Raw genomic sequence first — 20,186 nt, forward strand, 5'->3', positions numbered from 1 at the left:
ATATTATTAATTATAAGATTACTTATTTGATGGTACGTATAAAATATAATTAATTATAGGATATATAATAGTGATTAGAAGTGGGCGTTCGAGTTCGTTTTCAGGTCTGTTTGGGATTTCGTGTTCGGTTCAGATCTTTGAGGATTCGGTTCGGATTTGGATAACCAATTTAAATTAATTTAAAAAAATTAAAATTTATTATATTTTTTAAATTTTAAAAAATCTATAAACAATAGTATATATTACATATAAATTTGAATAACATATGTCAGAGTACCTAACTTAACATATAAACTGTTTTGGTTTAAATATTTGGATAGATAATTAATAATTATTTAAGTATTTTGGAGTTTTGAGTATATTTTACCTATTTTAGATATTTACGTTGATTATTTGTATATATTTTCAAGTATTTAAACGAACTTAAAAGTATCATATATATTCTGGATGTTTTTATATATATTAAATCTAAAAATAATTAATATATATAAGTATATAAATCTATTTTGGATACCCAAAATACTTCGGTTCAGATCGGATTAGGTTTCAGTTCTTCAAATACCAAAATTCTGAATGATTCGGATATTTAATCAATTTCAGTTCTGATTTGGTATTACTTATTGGGTTCGGTTCGGTTCTTCGAATTCGAGTTTTTTGTCCAACCCTTAATAGTGACATAAAAAACAAAATCTAGTTCCATTTTAAATTCCCACTAGGTTAAATTTTATAATTTAGGATATAAAAAGGTAAATAATTTTTATGGAAAATTATGTCTTGAAATATGGAAACTTCAATATGCTGAAATATGGAAAGTTCTCCATTTATTAGAAGTTTTCCATTTTATCTAGAGGTATGAGGAAAACCATGCTTGGAAAATCTTCCAAGCAGGAGAAGAAAGTAGATGTCCTTCTCTAAGAAAAATGAATGATTTCTTGGATTAATTATTTCCAATAGTTTTTCTCTTATCTTTCGATTTCATGAGTGAAGTCGGGAGATTACATGTGCACTATGGTCGACTAGAGTCATACATTTTCAGCAAGTGTAGTATGAAAAGGATGTCATTTCTTGGAACTTTTTTGGGTTATCCTGGCCTGGACCGTGTGGAAACTCAAAATTAAATATCTCACTATGCGAAGGTGGAAGCGATTGTCGTACTTTATGTTGTTCTGGCCAGAGCCGCTATGAATTTTAGCATATTCGTTCCTGGGATGGTCAAAAGATCGTCAAAGAGCCCCTGAAAGTTGGCGAAGCTTCCGGTTTTCCCATGTTTTGGCGGTGTGTAGTTAATATTTCTGACGCTTGGAACCCTGAGCTGTTATTTCTTACTATTCCTGACCAATATGTTTTTGTCATTGTCTACAGTTGTTTCCCACCCGGTGTCGTCTGAAGGGGAGACATCAGTGATGGAGGCATTAAGCCTTCCAAGTAGGTGGAGATGAGTATCTTTTTTGGTGAGTCCGGAGGCTCTGCTTCGCAACCGTATATGGGGTGAGTTTTCTTTTCCTAAGGTTGGTCACCTCCTTTCATATTATCTATCTTATCTGTTGACAGGGAGTAAGCTCTAAATTCCCGTAGAGGCTGTTTATGATGAGTACCAGAGGATATGAACCAAGATCGGCACTCTCCTTGGTCTCCTGTCTTCTTCACTGGACCCTTTTCTTGGCTTCTCTCAAATTATATCTATCTCTTTGTTCTCACCGACACTTTCTTCTAGCTTTTCTCACCTCTTTCGTTCTTCTCTGATCATAGCAGTTATATTTTCATTTAAGAAAATATCAATAAAGTAAGGTCAATCTTCTTTCTTTTCCTTAGAAGTAGTTGAGAGAATAAGATCAGCATTTACCTATACGAAAAAGTTAGGTCCTTTAATGTAAACTTTTTATATTTCTTCATATTTTATAGTTCTATTTGGGCCAATCTATCTAGTTTTATCAGCCGTGTCAGAAGCAGATACAAAAGCTGATGGCACATGGCAGCAAAACTATCAATTTTATTTTGACCTAAAGACAGATGATTTAGGTGATACTATGCTGTCTGTTAATGCTCATCGTGTATCTTCTTTAAACCCAATTTGCTTATTTTATTATCTTAAAATGTCTTCGAATATTCAAGTGTCTCTCTCTTGATTTTGTGTTTGTTTGTATCTGATAGTAGTTGCAGCATAAGTTTTTTGACTTTTATGAGGGTGATCGGTAGTTGCTATAGGTGATGTCCACAACCCTATTTATTTCTAAAGCACCAAATTCAGAGCAATCAAGCTTTAATTTTTTTTTTGAAACCACAGCTCTTAAAATAACCTACAGCTGTACAAGTGTTCTGAAGAGCCAAATATCCAAAGCAATTTTTAGTGCTTTCCATAAAATTTTACAGCAATAAAATCTAAAAACACAGCAAAAAGTTTACAGATTTTTTTCTACAGCAAAAATTTTAAAACTACAGCCATTACCAATCAAACCCTAAATCTCTCTTACTTCCCTACAAAAATAGTATTCTTAAAGAACAACTGTAAGCCGGGACAGAATAGCCTAGTGGTAAAACACTAGAGTGAACTGGATCCCAAGGCACACGGGTTCGACTCTTCCGGGATTCCAGAGAGCGTCCAGTGAACAAAAAAAAAAAAAAAAAAGAACAACTGTAAAGTCTTGATTTATATTTGTTTATATTATAGCGAATAAGCCATTAATTCCTCTGTAATTCGCATTTCGTATTTAGTTCTTTGCACATAGGAAGAAAAGGAAAATCGCAGTGGAGAAAAACAAAAATGTGGATAATGTGAATTTGAAGCAGAGGAATATTGTTTTGGTTGGAATTAAAATTGATGAAAGTGACAAAGAGATATTGCAATGGACACTTGAAGAAGTTGCAGAACATGGAGATTGTGTTGTTGTTGTTCATGTTTGTTCAACTTCTTCTCTTCCTTGTTAGTTAGTTATTTATAGTTACTCTTTAGTCTTAACTAAGTTTTATGGAACTTGGATGATATGATTCAGGTCGTGCCTTGAAAAACAAGTCATCATTGGATGGGTACTTAGAACTTTACAGTGAATTCTACTCAACAAAGAAGGTAGCTTCACATCTTTTTACGGGTTTATTTCGAGTAAAGACAAGATTTTGACAATTGGGTAACAGAGAATATTTGGGGTTTGAGAACAGATTGAGCTCAAAGGAGAAGTTTTGAAGGGAAACTCAGTACAAGGGGTTTTAGTTGAAGAGACAAAGAGATACAACGCTATGTCCACTATTGTTGGAGTTAAACATCAAAGAAAGTTAGGGTGAGAACTAAACATAGGGAGAAAAGTTTACATATAAAAATTGATATTCTCTTACTAATTTTATATATGTTTTATAAGTCTTAAAGTAGCTAAAGGCTGCGCAAAAGAGCTTCCGCCAACAACTGATGTTTTTGGCCATCTACAGAGGAAATATATTCTTTTACCAACCACCTCTTGGTTCGTTGGTTCTATTTACATCATTCTTTAAACTGGTTGACAGAAATGGTTTTTGTTCTTCTTGCAGCTCAAAATACAAGTCCAACACCAAGTTCTGAGCTTTATGATGGGACTCTCAGACAAAGACATCGAACTGAAAACCGAAGAATCGACAATTAAAAGCCGAGTTCTCGAGATAACAAGCCAAGAGAAGAGGAGGGTTTCGGGTAGATCGCTTTCTCTTCCACATGTAGATGTAATGGACCAGAAACCAGGTTGGCCGTTGCTAAGAACAACCACTTTAGCTACTCCTGTGGTTCAACATCAGACTCGAAAAGTATCAGTTGTCAACTGGGTCATGAGCTTGCCTGAACGGTTTCCAAATCTGACTTCTCAACAAAGCTTTTGCGATTCACAACTTAAAGACATACTAAAGGAAATAAACAAATGGTTTAGCTATGATGTTCTTAAGACAGCAACATCTGATTTCTCTTCAGGTACTATCTTACACCTCTGTTATTTTTTCTCTTCTCTAAGTCACTTTATGTGCATCTGATTCTTGTTTTTTCTTTTATTACAGAGAATCTAATCGGAAAAGGAGGATGTAACGAAGTCTACAAAGGGGTTCTTGAAGATGGGAAAGAAGTTGCGGTGAAAATCTTGAAATCATCTGGTAAAGAAGCAGTGAATGATTTTGTTCAAGAAGTGAAAATAATCTCTTCTTTGAGTCACCAAAACATCTCTCCTCTGGTCGGTATCTGCGTTTGGTATAACGACCTAATCTCGGTTTACAATCTCTCATCCAGAGGAAGTTTAGAGGAAGCCCTTCAGGGTTAGCACAATACTACTCCACTCTTTAAACCATCTTTGACACAACATATATTAAGCATGGCTATTTAATTTCTGAAGGTAAGCATGTATTGGGATGGGAAGAGAGATTCCAGATAGCTATTGGATTAGGGAAAGCTCTTGATTATCTTCATAACCAATGTTCTAATCCTGTGATCCACAGAGATGTTAAATCTTCCAATGTTCTCCTCTCAGATGAGTTTGAACCTCAGGTATTTGAGAACTAGTGACTCAGAACTCGTAAAATATATTAACAAACTCATAACCATTTAAGACCTTTCTTGTGAGAAAAGCTTTCGGATTTCGGGCTTTCGATGTGGGGTTCAAACTCTTGTGGATACACAATACAAAGGGACGTGGTGGGGACGTTTGGATACCTAGCTCCTGAGTACTTCATGTATGGAAAAGTCAGCGATAAAGTCGATGTTTATGCCTTTGGTGTAGTTTTGCTTGAACTCATATCAGGAAGAACTACTATTTCGTCTGATAGCCCAAGAGGACAAGAGAGTTTGGTCATGTGGGTAAGTGTTGGTTTTTTGGTTACTTGTAGCACAAGAAACCTACATTGAAACATAAAAAGAGATTACTTGGGTTGCAGGCAATACCGATGATTGAAAAAGGCGATGCAAAAGAGCTCTTGGATCCGAACATTCCAGGGAGTTTAGATGAGGCACGGTTTCAGAAAACGGTTCTTGCTGCTAGATGTTGCCTTACAAGAGCAGCTACTCACCGTCCCAATATCAGAGAGGTTATAACTGATTTCAAGTGTTGGATCCTCTGCTCTAGCAATGAATTGCACCAAGATCTAACCATTTGGTCTAATTTTTATTTACATTTCTGCAGATACTCAAGCTGCTAAGAGGAGAAGATGAGGTAGAGAAATGGGTGAAGAAAGTGGAAGAAGATGAGGACAGTTTCGATGACGATGAGGTTTACCCAAACTCGAACAAAGATTTACACTTGAGCCTCGCGATGCTGGGCATCGAGGATATTGACTCGGTTTCAGTCGGCAGCATGGAGAGAAGTAACCGTAGCATATTTTCTTCCTCTTCCTCGCAGGAGCTTCAGTCTTAATTAGGGAGTGTGCTTAGTGTCTCGAGTTTTCTCAGAGATATCAAGCTGGATATAAGTACTCTGACTTGGCTTTTGCTACTACCATTGCGGAAAAGAAATGTTTTTTCTTAAGAAAAATCATTGAAACTATAAATAAAAATATACTCAACCAGTTACAAAATAGATTATAAATATAATTAGTTATACAATTTTTGATAAATTCAAAAATTACCCGAAATATAACAATATCTTATAAATTAAAATATCAAAAATTCATTAAAACATCTTATATTTCACAAATTAGATATATTAATAGTTCTAAAAGAGGATGTGTTCTACAATTCTTGTATATTACGAAATCTCTATAAAATTATTTGAGATCTTAGTCTCTTACGTGTCGTATTCATGTTAATTACCACAATAATCAGTTACATTAGATATTTTTAAGAATTAAAATTATGTAATTGTCACTATTAACATTGCTATTTTAGTTTTTATAAATAACTTTTATTTTATTTTTCTAAATATATATATATATATATATATATATATATATAAAAGAAAATATTTCCAAAATGATCTGGCGTGTTTTTTTTTTTTTTTTTAAAGTCAGCAATATATAAGTACTTGATTAGTAAACATTAGTTTACATATAATTACTTTTAAACTTTGTTGTAGTTTCTTCTATCCTTAGTATGAAACAACATATATCAAGTTATATAAATTTTTATAATATATATTTAAAATTAAGAAAAATAATCAAACTAAATGGAAAGAACAAAACTATTCACATTTTAGCCTAAATATATAAGAAAAACAGTTATAATTTAGAAAAAATTGTTGCAATTCAATATGTTTAAACATAAATAATTAAACTGGTCTAAATTTTGGTAAGTGAAAACATTTTTAATCTCTCATAAGTGAAAACGAAACATTAATCAATTATTATGATTTAGTTATTTTATAAAAATCAAAATTTGTAACTTTTGATAGTAAATTAATAATGAATATAGTAATCAATATTTGTATCATGTTTATGTTCTTATGCACCGACAAAATATCTAGTTATTTTGTAAATATTTATACACTTAGTGAGCCACCTGGTAAAATTTTTAAAGATGTAAATCATAGCTAATTATATTCGTGGTTTTTATACCCTTTTTCACTTTAAAATTACGTAAGTTATGCAAGTCAACACAAGTATTGTCAAAATCGTTCAGTTTCCATATGTGTAATTTTGGGTAATCATGGCACCGATAGTATATATTAAGAAAATAAAAATGTTGACTGTTTAGAGAAAAATCTCTGCAACTTGTTCGTACGTCCATGTCCTTCCGCCATCTGTTAACACGCTTCTTATCATCAAATGCACTAGTTGCCTTTTCGTCTCTAGGGCTTCCTAATATCATCGCCTCTTTCACTCTTAAAACCCTTATCGCCGATTCTCCTCTCAAGCTTCTCAGTTCCAGATTTTGGGTTCGTAATAGCGATTCTACTGCACTTCTGGTGAAGTTCTTTCACTTGATTCGAGTTTAAAGGGTACGAAATTGGTAATTGGATCTTTAAAATTCTTCTGAATTGCATCAGCCGATTATTAGAGATATTGATAATTGGATGCTTCACTTTCATCTGAATCGTTTGAATTTGTGTGTTTCCCTCTGTGATTAGGTCTTGAAAGCTCGAGTCTTGTTTGGTTTCAAGCACAACTGTATCCAGAAAGTGTCTTAATTTTTGTTTGGTAATAAGATCAAACAAAAAGAGTTGAACAAGTTGCTGTAATAATGGATGACGGTGAGCTCGAGTTTCCACCTAGCAGCAGTTCCATGGATTCTTTCTTGGAGGAGCTTCTCAAGGACTCTCATGCTTGTACCCACACTCACACTTGTAACCCTCCCGGACCAGAGAACACGCATACACACACATGTCTCCATGTCCACACCAAGATCCTTCCTGCTGCTCAGAGCGACGACAAAGAAACTACCGATGACACGTCGGAGTCTTCAGGGAAGAAGAGCAAGAAGAGGCCTTCGGGGAACAGAGAAGCGGTTAGAAAGTATAGAGAGAAGAAGAAGGCTAAAGCGGCTTCCTTGGAGGATGAAGTGGTGAGGCTCAGGGCTGTGAATAATCAGCTGATGAAGAGGCTGCAAGGTCAAGCTGCGCTGGAAGCCGAGGTTACGAGGCTCAAGTGTTTGCTTGTGGATATAAGAGGAAGGATAGAAGGAGAGATTGGTGCCTTCCCTTATCAAAAACCGCAGCCTTTCTCGTATAGGATGCAGCCTTGCAATATGCCGTGCGATGTTGACGACTTGTACTGCCTTCAGAATGGGAACAGTGGAGAAGGTATATTGATGAATGGGCTAAATGGTTGTGAGTTTGACCAGCTTCAATGCTTGGGTGATCAGAATCTAGCTGGCTGTAGTAATGAAAATGGAACATTCAATGTGGATGCATCTGGTGCTAATAAGAGTAAAGGTGAAACTATAACACCTTAGGATCTATTTAGTAGAGGTACTTTTAATACAGTTTTCTTTTATGTTATGATCTCTTGAACTCGTGGTGTTTGATCTTGTTTTGCAACAGGTGGGACATGTGCAGCTAAAGCAGTTTAAAGTATCATCATCAATCATGTAGTGCTATTAATTTTCACAAGGCTATAGTTATTGTTTTCCAATAAGTAGTAGAGTTCAACTGCATCACCAGCTCTCTTCAGGCCCCCCTTTGTGCTATTATCATTTTTTATAGTCTCTTTTTGTTTCTTCTCATGTAATTGCATTTCCTTGTTGAGCTAGTAGCAAGACTTGTTAATATTCAAATCGAATTATGCCCAGTGATCTTGCCGTTTGGTTTTGTATTTTGGTTCTTTATGCTCTTATGTTGTGAGATTATAATGATTCTTAAATCTAACAATAAGCAGGTTCAGTATTAACACAGCAACTGAACTGTTGCAGGCTCCGTTTTGGATCTAGAGTCTAATTTTAGCCACAAAGTCAAATTTTGCAACAGAGAATTCATAAGAAATCAACAAAATCTAAACATGGTACATTACGAAACAGAGATGCCATAATACAGACAAAGATGGTTTTTTAGACACTATTGTCTTGAGTAATGGAGAGACCAATTAATTTCTTCATTTTTCATGACTGTTTGATGTCCTCATCGATCTCATTTTCATCTTCATCTCGATAGATGCTCTCCGCCATTTGCCAGACCTGAAGACTGTTGTCTTCTGCTACACTTGCAATGACCCAAGGCTCGTTTTTGTTCCAAGCAAAATCTGATATCTTAGCCTTGTGGCCACCGTGAGAAAAGAGCAACTCTGGTGGACCATCTTCTGCATCCAACTCTATCTCAAGCTGCTCTTCTCCAACCCTGTCAAAACAAAAGACGCCTTACTCAACGTTGACCAATCTTCAGAATAAAAAAATCTATATTCAGAGTTCTTCTGTAATTGAGATGATGATTGTACCTGTTCAGGTCCCAGACCATCAGCCTTCTGTCTTCACCGGAAGATGCAAGCACTGTTTCATGGTTAGGATCCCACTCCACTTGGAAAACCTCTCCCCTGTAATCAGAATATTTCATTTAAAATGGTGGATGTTCACAGCAAACGGCACTCAGTGAACATCTATAAACCTTTGGTTTTTAAGACAATAATATAGATTGTGCAGGGAATGTAAGAAAATGTAAAAGAACATACTCGTGGCTGCTCAAGACGTGCAATGGCACATTCAGCTTCCGGAGGTCAAACAAGGCAACAGTTGAGTCTGACGAAGCTGTTGCTAAAACCCATTCATTGAACGGATTGAAAGACAAATAGTTCACCTGAGAACACACAATAAAGCAACTAAGCATGACATCTGGCGACCATAACTACAGAACACACAATTTGCCACTTCCAAATTCTCACTCAAGTCACTAGATACTAAAGTATGGGATTTTACCTCTTTCTCGTGAACTTTCACTTGGTGTTGCATTTGGTTTGTCCGCGTGTCCCATATCACCAATCGACCATCATCACCAGCAGAACCAAAAAGGTTCTCGTTCTTCATGTGCCACGCTACATCTTCCACAGCGCATTCATGCCCCTAAACCCCATAACATGATAGCAAAATCAGAAGCAGAAAAAAATCACCGTCTTCTTGAAGCAAAACAGGAGTACTGTTCAGCTTACCTCGTACACAAACATTGCATTCAGAACCTTATCTTGCGGTGTAGCTGAAACATCCCAAAGGCATATCTTCTTATCCTGCGAACCACTCAGAAGATAACCTTCCTTGAAGGGGCTCCAAGACAATCCATACCCTTCCATGTCGTGTCCCAGTAGCCTCAGATCAGGATCACAATCACTAGTCTGAGGCTTCGAAGCGTGCTTGGCGTAATCAAACAAAAACACCTCACACCCACTCGTCTTCGCACCGACAAGAGTGGGCTTTTGAGGCATGCAACGCGCTCTGTTCACTTCTCCATCGACACGTATCTTCTGCCTAATCTCCACCTACCAACAAAGAACACGATTAGAGGAACTGAAGTTGAACAGAAACAGAGCACTAGTGCTCAAGAGATGTGAAAATGAATATTATTTCTGTCAAGTGTAAAATGAAGGTGCACAAGTGATTTATATAAACACGTTGTTTCATCGAACACATGGTGCGCATACAACACTCAGCTACTATGAAAAATCGAATACCTTAGGGACTATGGGATCTTGATTTGTTCCGCCTAACCCTGGCTCGGCGTCGGGAGTTGGGATGACGGCGTCGGCGACCATGAGGAAATCTTGAGCATCGCCGGAAGTGTGGGTTCCGAGGATGAGCTTGTGGACGCCGAAGTAAGGATCCGCCGCGTAAGGGGAAGGGGGAGATGGGACCCAGTGGACGGTGAGAGAGGGCCACTCGAGAGGGTTAGAGATCATAAGATCGTAGAGGAATGGTGTGTTCTTCTTCCATATAGAGAAATCCTCCTCTACCTGATCCATTCCAGCATCCTCCTTACTACCTTCATCTGCCATCTCTCTCTCTCTCTCTCTCTTCTCTCAATCTAGAATCGACTTCTCTCTCTCTCTTAGTCTCTTTGATCTGTGTGTCGAGGGTTTTCTCTGTTCTATTTTCCCGCCAAAGAGATGCGGAGAGACGGCGGTTTGCGATGTACATGCGAGTTGTCTGAGCTTTCTTCAAATGGACGATGTGCCGTTTTTTGGTTGAAGTCCAGCATGCATGTGTTCTGTATTATTTCGAGTTATGAATTTATGGGCTTTCATAGCCAAGACCCACACTCTTAATTAAGTTTGTAATATTGCAATATGGTCCAATTTTTGGTATCTTACAAGTTCGCATTTTGCTGAACGACAATGATTTGAAATAGAATTTCTTATGCTCTAAGTTTAATGCCATTTATGTAATGACATAATCATGATGTTAATAATGGGTAAAAAACAATAAGTTTACTCAAAACCAGTAAAATTTGAAACTCTTAACCTGTATTTTTAGTATTTAATTTGGTCAGATACTAGTTTGTAAATTAGCTTATCAGGTTTACTCTATTTAATTTCTGGGTATTCTAAGTATTTTGTTAAAATTTATTATTAAATAAAACGACTGTGTTTTATATTTATCTTAAAACCTAAATTTTATCTTTCGCGACACTTCGACTATAACCACAATTCTCAAATCAAAAAATCAAAGATGCTTTTGGCGACGATTCCGACATAGGCTATGCGGCAACGATTCATGTTTTCTGGTGATAAGGGTTCTTGAGTTTTCTGACAAAGAAGTTTTGGTTTGGCTCATTGCTTTCTAGGTGATACGGTTTCATTAGTAAAATTAAATTTTCTCTTGTGATAAATTTTTTGTCAATTTAGATCTTGTTGCTTATGTTCTGGTTGTAGATTTTATTCCATGTGTTTTGGTGAGAAATGAGAAATGAGGTTTTGTATGTTGGTTGATTTATTGAGTCTAGCTTTGAAACATTTCAAACTTTCTCTCTGAACTCGGAAGAATGTGTTCTCATTTAACTTGTGTGGTTGATTTGCACGTTGTTGTTGACTAATTTTTGTTTTTGATTAATTTTCCGAATTTTTGAATCTTTTGTTTTGATTGATAGGTTTCAAACACAACAATACATTCTGGTTAAGTCTTGTCAAGCTAGATTTGGCTTTGGATGTTGGTTTGAGAAGACTGGTGCTTTACTTATAGTTTCTCAAGCTTTGGTTAGTGACTTTTTGGTAGGTTTGTAGTCTTCTCAAGCTTTGGTTAGTGACTTTTTGGTAGGTTTACAGTCTTCTCAAGCTTTTGTTTGAGGTTCTTTGGTTCTTTGAAAGTTAAGTAGGAATGCCATTTAGGATGATTTATTTGTTATGTCAAACAGTATCTTGAGTTTCTACTCCTGACCTTGTTATTCATACGTTATTTGCTTGATTGATGTTGTTTGCTTTTAAGTTGTAACACATTTCATTATCCTGAGTTGTTTTCCCTTGGTTAGCTATTTTGAGTCTTTGTTTGACCATATAATATATTAATCATTATCATTATAAGTTAAAATGGATAAGTAACTTAACTATTAGTGTTGTTGCCTTTTAGGTGATAATTTATCAACTAAACTTGTGTTGTTGAACTTTTATGACATAGCTGCATAAAGATTATGTGATTAACATGTAATAGTATTAACTTAAATTTTGTAACTGTTTACAAGTTTTGTACAATTGATTCACAAACACTCGAAACAGTAGCAGTTCTTTATGTTGAGAATGAGTAAATGGAGATTGTTAATGATGATGAAACAGAAAATCAAGGACCAACACAAAGTGAAACTCATCATATTCAAGCAACTGAAACAATAAGTCATTCAAAACGGGCTAAGTTTCTTGTTTTGAAAGATGTTTTTCCAGGCATATGGAAAAAGAATGATTCGTTGCATCCATTGTAATAAGAAATCAATATCAGAATTTGCATAAGGAACATCTGTTTTGAAATGACATTTGGGATTATGTCAAAAAAAGTCTCATGTGTTAAGTGATGAATATGTGTATGATCACAAAGTAGATTGTAATATGATCAGTGAGATCATTATTTACCATAATCAGCCTTTCAAATATGTTGAGTATGAGATGGTTAGGGCTACGGAAAATTAATTGAATCCAAAATGTCAGCATATATGTAGGCAAATAGCTGGAATTGATATTTATAAACGATTTGAGGAAGAAAAAGAGAAGTTGGAGAGAATGTTAGCAGAATTCGAAGGTCGGGTATCTCTTAAATCAGATATGTGGCCAGCTTCTACCACTATGATAGGATATATTTGTTTAACAACACACTATGTTGATGATAGCATAAAGTTGAACAATAAGATATTAGCCTTTTGTGGTTTGAAACCTCCGCATACTGGTGAAAAAGTAGCTAATAAACTTCTTAGTTGTTTGAAGGAGTGAGAATTAGAGAAAAAAGTATTCTCTATAACCTTGAATGATGCTTCTTATAAAGATAGTATGCAGAAGATCCTTAATCATAAAAAATTCCTTAAGTATCGACTTCAAATGATTAGTAGAAATGGTTCATGTTAGATGTTGTGCACACATTTTGAATTCTCATAGTGAAATAAGGGTTAGAACTAGCTGTTGTTCTTCGGAAAAATATTCGAGAGTGTTAAGTTTGTCAAAGCATATGGATCAATGATATAATCATTTATAGTAAGTGTTCAAAGTGCATGGGTTAAAAATGGAGATATGTTGTCTACAAATCTACCAATAAGATGGAATTTGACTTATGATATGCTCGCTAGAGCTCTGAAGTTTTGTGATGCATTCTCTAGTTTGAAAGAGTGTGATAGGAGTTCCAAATCACTGCCTTCAGAGGATGAGTGGGATCGAGGAGAAAAAAATTGTGAGTTTTTAAAACCTTTCAACGCTAATACCACATTCTTCTTGGGTGTTAGATATCACACAACTAATTTATATTGTGTACAAGTGTAGAAAATTTAGAAGTTATTGATGATGTATTACAGTGAAACAAATGGCAAAGAAAATGAAAATTAAGTTTTTTAAGCATTGGGATGAGTACAGTCTCATTTTAACTATGAGGACAATTTTAGATCCAAAATTAAAGTTGCAAATACTTATAACTACTTATGATAAAGTGGATCGGAGAACTGCTGAGAAAAAGTTGAAGTTATTAAAAAGAATTTGAAAATGCTTTATGAAGAATATGGAACTAAGTTTTGAATTTGTTTTTCAACTTCTTCAGCAACACCAACTCCACATGAGATTTTCACTAAATCATCATTAGAAGATGATCTGAATTATGTAAGTTTTCCGGTTTATAAATCCATATCATTGTCTTTTTATCTATCTAATGTGATGGTTGTTTAATACATTTACATAAGAGATGTTTGAACTTGAGTGAAGCATCCAACCTAGTCTAGACAATAAGAAGACGAATTTGAAGATTTATTTAGAAGAACCAATACTAGATTTGATGTCTTTTAGGACACAAAGGTTTTATGTTATTGGAAAGACCAAGGAGTATATCGATTTGGTGATTAGCTTCCTTCATATGTGATTTGCTCAGCATTCCAATCACTATGGTGGCAACAAAATCAACATTTACCATTGGAGGGTGGGTGATGAGTTTTTACAAAACCACCTCATTCCAAAAATGTCCAAGAATTGTTTTGTACTTGAAATTGGGTAAGAATTTTTGCTGAATTTGAATGTAAAATTATTATGTTTGATATTGTATATTCTTATTTCATATATAAACTTTTATGTATCTACAGATTATCAGGCGATGTTGAACATTGTTTTTATGAAGACAAGGATACTACAACCATAACAAATAGCTTTGGGATATGAGTTTATGATTTATGGTTTTGAAAAGTTTAACTACATTAATTTGTTTTGTAATCATGTGTTAATCTAATGTTTTTGTCATTCATGTTGATTATTTTGACTTTTGAATTAATTGTTGAATCATGCATGAATTGAATTATGTGTATGTTGTATATTCAGTTTTTATAAACTAGAGAAACTATAACGAACACTCTTTAAATAATAATTAATTAGAATTATTACAAATTTAAATGACCAACACACAAAGTAAAATTAACAAGATTGTGTGATGGAAACATGAATGAAAATTAAATTGTCAACATATTTATCAATGTTAATTTAATTTAAAAAACACACAAGAAAAAAAATTTGGGTACACATGGACTACCCTAAACTTATAAAGTTTTATTTGGGTTATCCTATTGGTACATAGTTTTTTGGGTGTTTTAGTTTAGGTTGTTTTGGGCGAGTTTATCTCGGGTTCAAGTCGGATATGACTATTTTACCATGACAACATTCCTAGACATTTCCTATATATTATTTGAAAATTATTTTTGAAAATGCTACATTCTATTTTATATTAGTTACATTTTAATTTTGCTTAGTTGTCATAAGTTTTTACATCAAATCTAAAACCAATATTTTATCCTCTAGAATATTTATTAACCTAACACATTAATTCACGTTTGTTATTAGAACTAACAATATTGTTTTGTATTAATCCCACATATTTTAATTCACGTTTGTTAATAGAACCAACAATAAGTTTTTGTATTAACCCCACATATTTTAATCAAACAAGAAATTTTAGGGGATTGATTGACATTATCAAGTGTAATAATGTTTTTTTCAATTCTAATACTTATTGTCTGAATTTAAATATAACAATGTTTTCAATGTTTGATTATAAAAATGTAGACGACAATATAAATTCAATTGTAGAATTTTATGATGCTTAAATCCTGCATAAATGCGAGTTTTTGTCTAATACTTCTTTTGTATCAAAATAAGTGGGTTTTTAGGTTTTTGCACACCGATTAAAAAAATTACAAACTTTTATTCAAATTGCCTAATATCAATAATTAGACGCTGATCCGCGCGTCCGCGCGGGTGTGATTTTTTTAGTAAAAATGATTAGTTTATATATATTTAACATTATAGATATATAACATTTATCATATTACTTATATGTTTATATGACATTCTTATTGTTTGGAATTTTTTAAAGATATTTAGTTCCTTTATTTGGTTGTTTATATCTAATATATTTGTACGTTATAAAAATCTGGAATATAAATTAAAACAATATATAAGAATATATATATATATATATATATATATATATATATAATATATATTATGTTACCTAACCATTCATCCTCTTCTCGACTTTGATACGTGTATTCAAAGCGTGAGATAATTTCAATTTAATTTTTCATTTAATAGAATGTCAAATATGCTTACATTTGAGTTTAATTTCTATATTTTAGAGTTTATTTATACTAAACGTGACATATAAGTTTTATATTAAAATGTTTTGACAGTAAATGTAAATATTTTCTTTTGTTTTTTCTAATATATTAATTATTTAACTTTGTGGAATTTTGTTTAACTTTTACTAAATTTATTTATTATTACTAAATTTATTTATTACATAATCAATTTTTAGAAATTATTATAATTTGTATTAGCCACAATTTAATGATGATAATATTAAATTTCCTTGACCAACATTGTGTATAAACGTATTTAGTAAACACTTATATACTTAATTACATATATATCATTAACTATTTATGAATAATTTTTATGTAATTAAATTTTTAAGAGTTGTAATTGATTTGAAAATGGGTTTTGAAATATTTATACTGGATTTAAACTTGGACATTTGTTAATCAATTGGGCTTCTTAGTATGAGATGCTTTGTTTTTTATATTGTTCTAAAATATTAAGAGAAGCAAAATTGATTGGCATTATAGACATTTGATTCGCTAATGGACCTGTATTTAGTTGAACCATAAGCAAACGGGTAAATGACCAACCAATAAGCAAACGTGGGTCAAATTTAATGAAATGGTTTAATAATGTTATAAAACGACTGTGTATAAACTCAATGGCATTTAACTGTAAAATTTAAAGAATAATCAGGGTTAAGTTCTGTTTAATAGATTAGATATTAATAGATTAGATAACTATAGATAATTTGACCACTGCAGAATACAAATGATCAATAATACCAAATTACATTTACTTTTACAAAACTTGAAAATATCATTTAAAATGAAAGAATTTTTTTTTAAAATATCACTTAAATGATATGGAGGAAGTAATAATGTAATGGTAGAATTGGTCTGGTTTTCATTATTCAAAAAAATAAAATAAAAATACTACATCAGTAATCATTATAGTGTCTCTTTTAACAGACAATCATTACTTATTATATTGACGAGACAGTGTAATCCTCATGGAGAAAATTTACATTGAAAAAGAGAACATAGAAATAGGAAACATATGAACAAGCTGATCGTTCAGAAAACTTTGATAATATGTCTGCAACTTTGTTATTTCTCCGTGGTGCCCAACGAAATTCACATGAATTAAACTCCAAAGCCAAACATTATTCTCCCTTATCCAGTTGTGTAGTCTGGAGTTCTGCTTCTTATGCATAGCCAAATTATGAAGTTGGTTTACTATCTCCTTCAAAAATAACGTTCTTGTAACCTTTATAATCCATGCACCTTGCAAAGCAAAAACCAGAGCTTGTACTTCCGATTCAAGACTATTTGTCAAATTGTCATGTCTACTCTGTCCTGCCCCTTGAAGTGAACCGTTTGAATTTCTGAAGATCCAACCTGGGTTTCGATATTAGACCAACCTCCATCATAGTTACACTTCATATAGTTCTCTGGTGAGCTACCTCCATTTTGATATCAGGAACATATGTGTCTGGTTCGTGAGTAGTAGGGACTGTGTATAATGCAGAACTCCATTCTCCAGTTTCTTTCCTTGCTCAAAATACATTCTTACTCACAATGATAGTTTTTTTAAAAGTTATTTATTGGGTAGTACATGTTGAATACAAAGATGAATATTAATAAACAATGGGCCGATAATTTAATAAATCTTTCTCAAGAGTTCAGATCATTGGATACCAATTCAAGAACTGAATTAACTATAACTTCAGGACTGAGAACCACACTGACTTTGAATATCTTTTCACAGTCATCAGCTTCAAGCAGATCAAATTGAGACCGGAGAAGAGTGAGAGGCATGAAATGTTCACCCTCCGAAGCTCTCTTCTGCAACCGAGCAGCGATCACCTCTGCATTGCCTTCCAGCAACACAAACTTCACCTTGCAACTCGAATAGCTTCCCGGTTTGTAATCAGGATCAGAGCCTCTCAAGATTTCTCTGTACTGCTTTCTCAACGAAGAACACGCGAGAACAACGGTTTGTCCATTGAGCAAACGTTCTCGCAAACTCTCTTGTATTTTTTCGAGCCATGGCATCCGGTCTTCATCTGAAAGAGCAATGCCTTGGCGCATTTTATCTGGGTTGAACCATGAGCAAGGTGTTGTTAACACATGAAAACTCTGTTTTGTCAAAATTCTTTGATTCTTTTTACCTCTGTTTGATGAAGAGTGGAAATCATCAGCGTCAAGAAAGTCGCAAGATAGTGCTGTTCCCAACATCTTTCCTATGGTACTAGCAAGGTCAAGAAAAAATTTGTCCAATCACAACATGGTAACAGACGACTTTAACAAAAAAAATAATAATAAGAACTTACGATTTGCCTGCTCCGCTTACGCCCATAATCACAATGACTTTGCCTGTTACTATGATACACAAGAAGAATTAGTGAAAAACATATGAGAACATTGATAAGAACATGTTAAAGCTTACCGTCATTGTTTGTCGACATGTCTGATCAAAACAGAGTTTGGTGATTTTTTGAAAGAAACAATCTGTGAGCAAGAAAACAAAACATATATCTGCTTAATAATCTGTTAACAAGAAAACAAACAACATGTCTCTATACATCTTTTACTGGTGAAAGTTTTTAATATTAAACAATTAAAATACCTAAAGCTCTTAATCTTAGCTTATAAACTACGTTACGAGAATGTTCAAGATAGAACTATATCACAAACGTTTGACGTTGATGCTGAGTCACATGATTTCCCAATAATGTCGGAAAGAGTACATGACCATTCAAAAGAATGCTGGCTTTTCATAAGTCAAAAAGTCAAGAACAGAACAGATACATAGCAATGATGATACGTTTAACATTCTTTGGTTTCTTACTGTCAAATGAAACTTTTTCTAATCGAATATTAGCCTTCTCTTAGAATACAAAAAAGAGGATCGACAATCTGATGAAAATCAAAGACTTACGGGTGAGCCAATTGTGAGTGTTGATCAATCACAAAAACGCGACCTTGAAGAAGAATATGAAAGGAAATTAGACAAATTGGGATTGCAATAATGAAAAATGATAATTGAGGTAATAAAAGTTTGGTAGGTGCGAGAGAGAGAAAGATGGACTTTTGCAGAGAGATATGGAAAAGAGGAGAAGAACCAAAAATGAAAATGATCTACTTCTCTAGTTCACAAATACAATAAAGATACATTATTTATTAATAATTTTTTTTGTAACTTTTATTAAAAAAAATTTCATAGAAGTACGCTGTATTTTTTTGATAAATGTAGATTAATTTTTATTCATGATTCCAGTACACCAACCAAACATACAGATTGGCAAGAAATAATTAATAAAAAATACTTTATAATATTGAATAATTTTTTTTATATGGAACACGTTATAAGTTATTTTGTTTCCGTGGAAATATTTTTGAGAAATTGCATTTCCTATACAATTTTAAATTGAATACAAAACCAAATTGAATATGATTACTAATTCGGCAAATTAAACGATTTTTAAAAACTATAAATTTGAATCTACGTTTTTTTTAAACACTGAAAGTTTATTAGAAGATTGAAACAAAAGTTATAAACCAAAACTGGAAAGGATTAACATCCTTCCAGAAGTGAAGCCGTCTTCCAGAAGTGAAGCCAGCGAGTTCGAAGTACGAACATCCCGAAAATAAAAAGTTCAAACAAGGGAGACATAAACAAAACGATCTTACAAAAGCAAAAACAACAAACAAAGGATCTAAAGCATTATAGGCAAAAAGACCTAAGGATACAAAACCGAAGCTGAAAGCACGAAACACACATGAACCCTTCCATAGAAGCAATTTGTAGCTGGAGTTGAACCTAAGAACTAAGGATCTGCGGAGTATCCAATCTAGAGGAAGTCAAAGCACGATCCCAACAAGTAACAACACCGGCGAAGAGGATCATGTAATAGAAACAAGCAACAACACCGAACTACTTACACCACGCTTACATCAAGAATCACCACCTGCAACATAACACTGGCACAAGGTAAACCTTGAAACTCCAATAGGGCAAAACGTCTAAGAGGATCAAAGGTTCTTACACATGGGCACTCATGTACCCAGCTTAGCCCATCTACAAGCACAAAGCTGGTCACGTCCTCGCAAGAGAAGAAACCAAAGATCGAGACCACTGCATCGTCCTTAAACCAATCTCCCCAAACAGAGAAGAAGATTGTAGATGGCTCCACAGCAAACTCACATCCGAGAGACGAAACCCCAAACCGAGACCAGACCAAAAGCGAAGAAGCAAGACTCGCGAAGACATGGAGAAGTAGAGGTACCCAGATCTAGAAGCGATGATTAGACCCAATGCCACCATGATCCTTTGTTAAACCGTTGAAAAAGCACATGCATGAAGAGAAAACTTCAGATCTGCCATGGATCTACAGACATGCAAGCTCCTAAACGCCGACTCTTCTGCAAACAACCGACCTTTAAACCTCGCCCTCTTTCCAGATCACGATGCCTCCACCGAATTCAAGAACCACCACCGGCTCATAGAACCAGAGAAGCATAGAAGCACCAGAATTAAGACATATCGGCCCACAGAACCGGAGAAAGCAGAGAAGCAAACTG

At 34.1% G+C, this 20,186-nt stretch overlaps 4 protein-coding genes across 9 annotated transcripts; 2 read left to right on the forward strand and 2 right to left on the reverse strand.

Moving 5' to 3' along the window:
* Positions 1–3,179: 3,179 nt before the first annotated feature.
* LOC106316491 (PTI1-like tyrosine-protein kinase 2) lies at positions 3,180–5,432 on the forward strand. 2 transcript variants are annotated; one of them, XM_013754390.1, is made up of 8 exons: positions 3,209–3,272; positions 3,351–3,449; positions 3,493–3,925; positions 4,009–4,260; positions 4,338–4,489; positions 4,571–4,798; positions 4,876–5,025; positions 5,121–5,432. In XM_013754390.1, exons 3-8 carry the CDS (start codon positions 3,553–3,555, stop codon positions 5,349–5,351), a joined length of 1,386 nt encoding a protein of 461 aa, XP_013609844.1. In that variant the 5' UTR covers positions 3,209–3,272; positions 3,351–3,449; positions 3,493–3,552; the 3' UTR covers positions 5,352–5,432. The 2 variants fall into 2 exon arrangements, with proteins under 2 accessions (XP_013609843.1, XP_013609844.1); XM_013754389.1 differs by lacking the exon at positions 3,351–3,449 and having other exon boundaries at positions 3,180–3,272; positions 3,517–3,925.
* A 1,181-nt stretch (positions 5,433–6,613) lies between these two features.
* LOC106318602 lies at positions 6,614–8,181 on the forward strand. Of its 3 annotated transcripts, none has more exons than XM_013756648.1 (3): positions 6,614–6,869; positions 6,999–7,838; positions 7,911–8,181. In XM_013756648.1, the coding sequence occupies exon 2, from the start codon at positions 7,112–7,114 to the stop codon at positions 7,820–7,822; it is 711 nt and encodes a 236-aa protein (XP_013612102.1). In that variant the 5' UTR covers positions 6,614–6,869; positions 6,999–7,111; the 3' UTR covers positions 7,823–7,838; positions 7,911–8,181. The 3 variants fall into 3 exon arrangements, with proteins under 3 accessions (XP_013612102.1, XP_013612100.1, XP_013612101.1); XM_013756646.1 differs by having other exon boundaries at positions 6,614–6,880; positions 6,999–7,802; positions 7,911–8,153; XM_013756647.1 differs by having other exon boundaries at positions 6,616–6,869; positions 6,999–7,802.
* Positions 8,182–8,245: 64 nt separating this feature from the next.
* Positions 8,246–10,464, reverse strand: LOC106318601 (WD-40 repeat-containing protein MSI2). The gene is made up of 6 exons (XM_013756645.1): positions 10,018–10,464; positions 9,502–9,825; positions 9,272–9,415; positions 9,028–9,152; positions 8,797–8,892; positions 8,246–8,699 (listed from the first exon to the last, which is right to left on the reverse strand). The coding sequence occupies exons 1-6, from the start codon at positions 10,336–10,338 to the stop codon at positions 8,465–8,467; spliced, it is 1,245 nt and encodes a 414-aa protein (XP_013612099.1). The 5' UTR covers positions 10,339–10,464; the 3' UTR covers positions 8,246–8,464.
* A 6,656-nt stretch (positions 10,465–17,120) lies between these two features.
* LOC106315876 (thermosensitive gluconokinase) lies at positions 17,121–18,757 on the reverse strand. Of its 3 annotated transcripts, none has more exons than XM_013753709.1 (5): positions 18,544–18,757; positions 18,052–18,113; positions 17,936–17,978; positions 17,774–17,845; positions 17,121–17,698 (listed from the first exon to the last, which is right to left on the reverse strand). In XM_013753709.1, the coding sequence occupies exons 4-5, from the start codon at positions 17,838–17,840 to the stop codon at positions 17,277–17,279; spliced, it is 489 nt and encodes a 162-aa protein (XP_013609163.1). In that variant the 5' UTR covers positions 17,841–17,845; positions 17,936–17,978; positions 18,052–18,113; positions 18,544–18,757; the 3' UTR covers positions 17,121–17,276. The 3 variants fall into 3 exon arrangements, with proteins under 3 accessions (XP_013609163.1, XP_013609162.1, XP_013609161.1); XM_013753708.1 differs by having other exon boundaries at positions 17,774–17,853; XM_013753707.1 differs by having other exon boundaries at positions 17,774–17,853; positions 17,936–17,984.
* Between the last annotated feature and the right edge of the window lie 1,429 nt (positions 18,758–20,186).

Source organism: Brassica oleracea, chromosome C9, assembly GCF_000695525.1.
Source record: "Brassica oleracea var. oleracea cultivar TO1000 chromosome C9, BOL, whole genome shotgun sequence".
In the NCBI taxonomy this organism is placed as follows: Eukaryota; Viridiplantae; Streptophyta; class Magnoliopsida; order Brassicales; family Brassicaceae; genus Brassica; species Brassica oleracea.

What these genes read in the sequence shown, in the direction of transcription:
- LOC106318602 (XM_013756646.1), top strand. Translation starts at nt 7,112, where the DNA reads ATGGATGACGGTGAGCTCGAGTTTCCACCTAGCAGCAGTTCCATGGAT. An exon ending in TGGTGCTAATAAGAGTAAAG is followed by an intron (nt 7,803 to 7,910) that starts GTGAAACTATAA and finishes GTTTTGCAACAG; the next exon opens with GTGGGACATGTGCAGCTAAA.
- LOC106315876 (XM_013753707.1), bottom strand. An exon ending in GTAAGCGGAGCAGGCAAATC is followed by an intron (nt 17,854 to 17,935) that starts GTAAGTTCTTAT and finishes TGACCTTGCTAG; the next exon opens with TACCATAGGAAAGATGTTGG. An exon ending in CCACTCTTCATCAAACAGAG is followed by an intron (nt 17,699 to 17,773) that starts GTAAAAAGAATC and finishes GGTTCAACCCAG; the next exon opens with ATAAAATGCGCCAAGGCATT.
- LOC106316491 (XM_013754389.1), top strand. Translation starts at nt 3,553, where the DNA reads ATGATGGGACTCTCAGACAAAGACATCGAACTGAAAACCGAAGAATCG. An exon ending in AACATCTGATTTCTCTTCAG is followed by an intron (nt 3,926 to 4,008) that starts GTACTATCTTAC and finishes CTTTTATTACAG; the next exon opens with AGAATCTAATCGGAAAAGGA. An exon ending in ACCGTCCCAATATCAGAGAG is followed by an intron (nt 5,026 to 5,120) that starts GTTATAACTGAT and finishes ACATTTCTGCAG; the next exon opens with ATACTCAAGCTGCTAAGAGG.
- LOC106318601 (XM_013756645.1), bottom strand. Translation starts at nt 10,338, where the DNA reads ATGGCAGATGAAGGTAGTAAGGAGGATGCTGGAATGGATCAGGTAGAG. An exon ending in AAGATCCCATAGTCCCTAAG is followed by an intron (nt 9,826 to 10,017) that starts GTATTCGATTTT and finishes CTTTGTTGGTAG; the next exon opens with GTGGAGATTAGGCAGAAGAT. An exon ending in ATGGTCTGGGACCTGAACAG is followed by an intron (nt 8,700 to 8,796) that starts GTACAATCATCA and finishes TTGTTTTGACAG; the next exon opens with GGTTGGAGAAGAGCAGCTTG.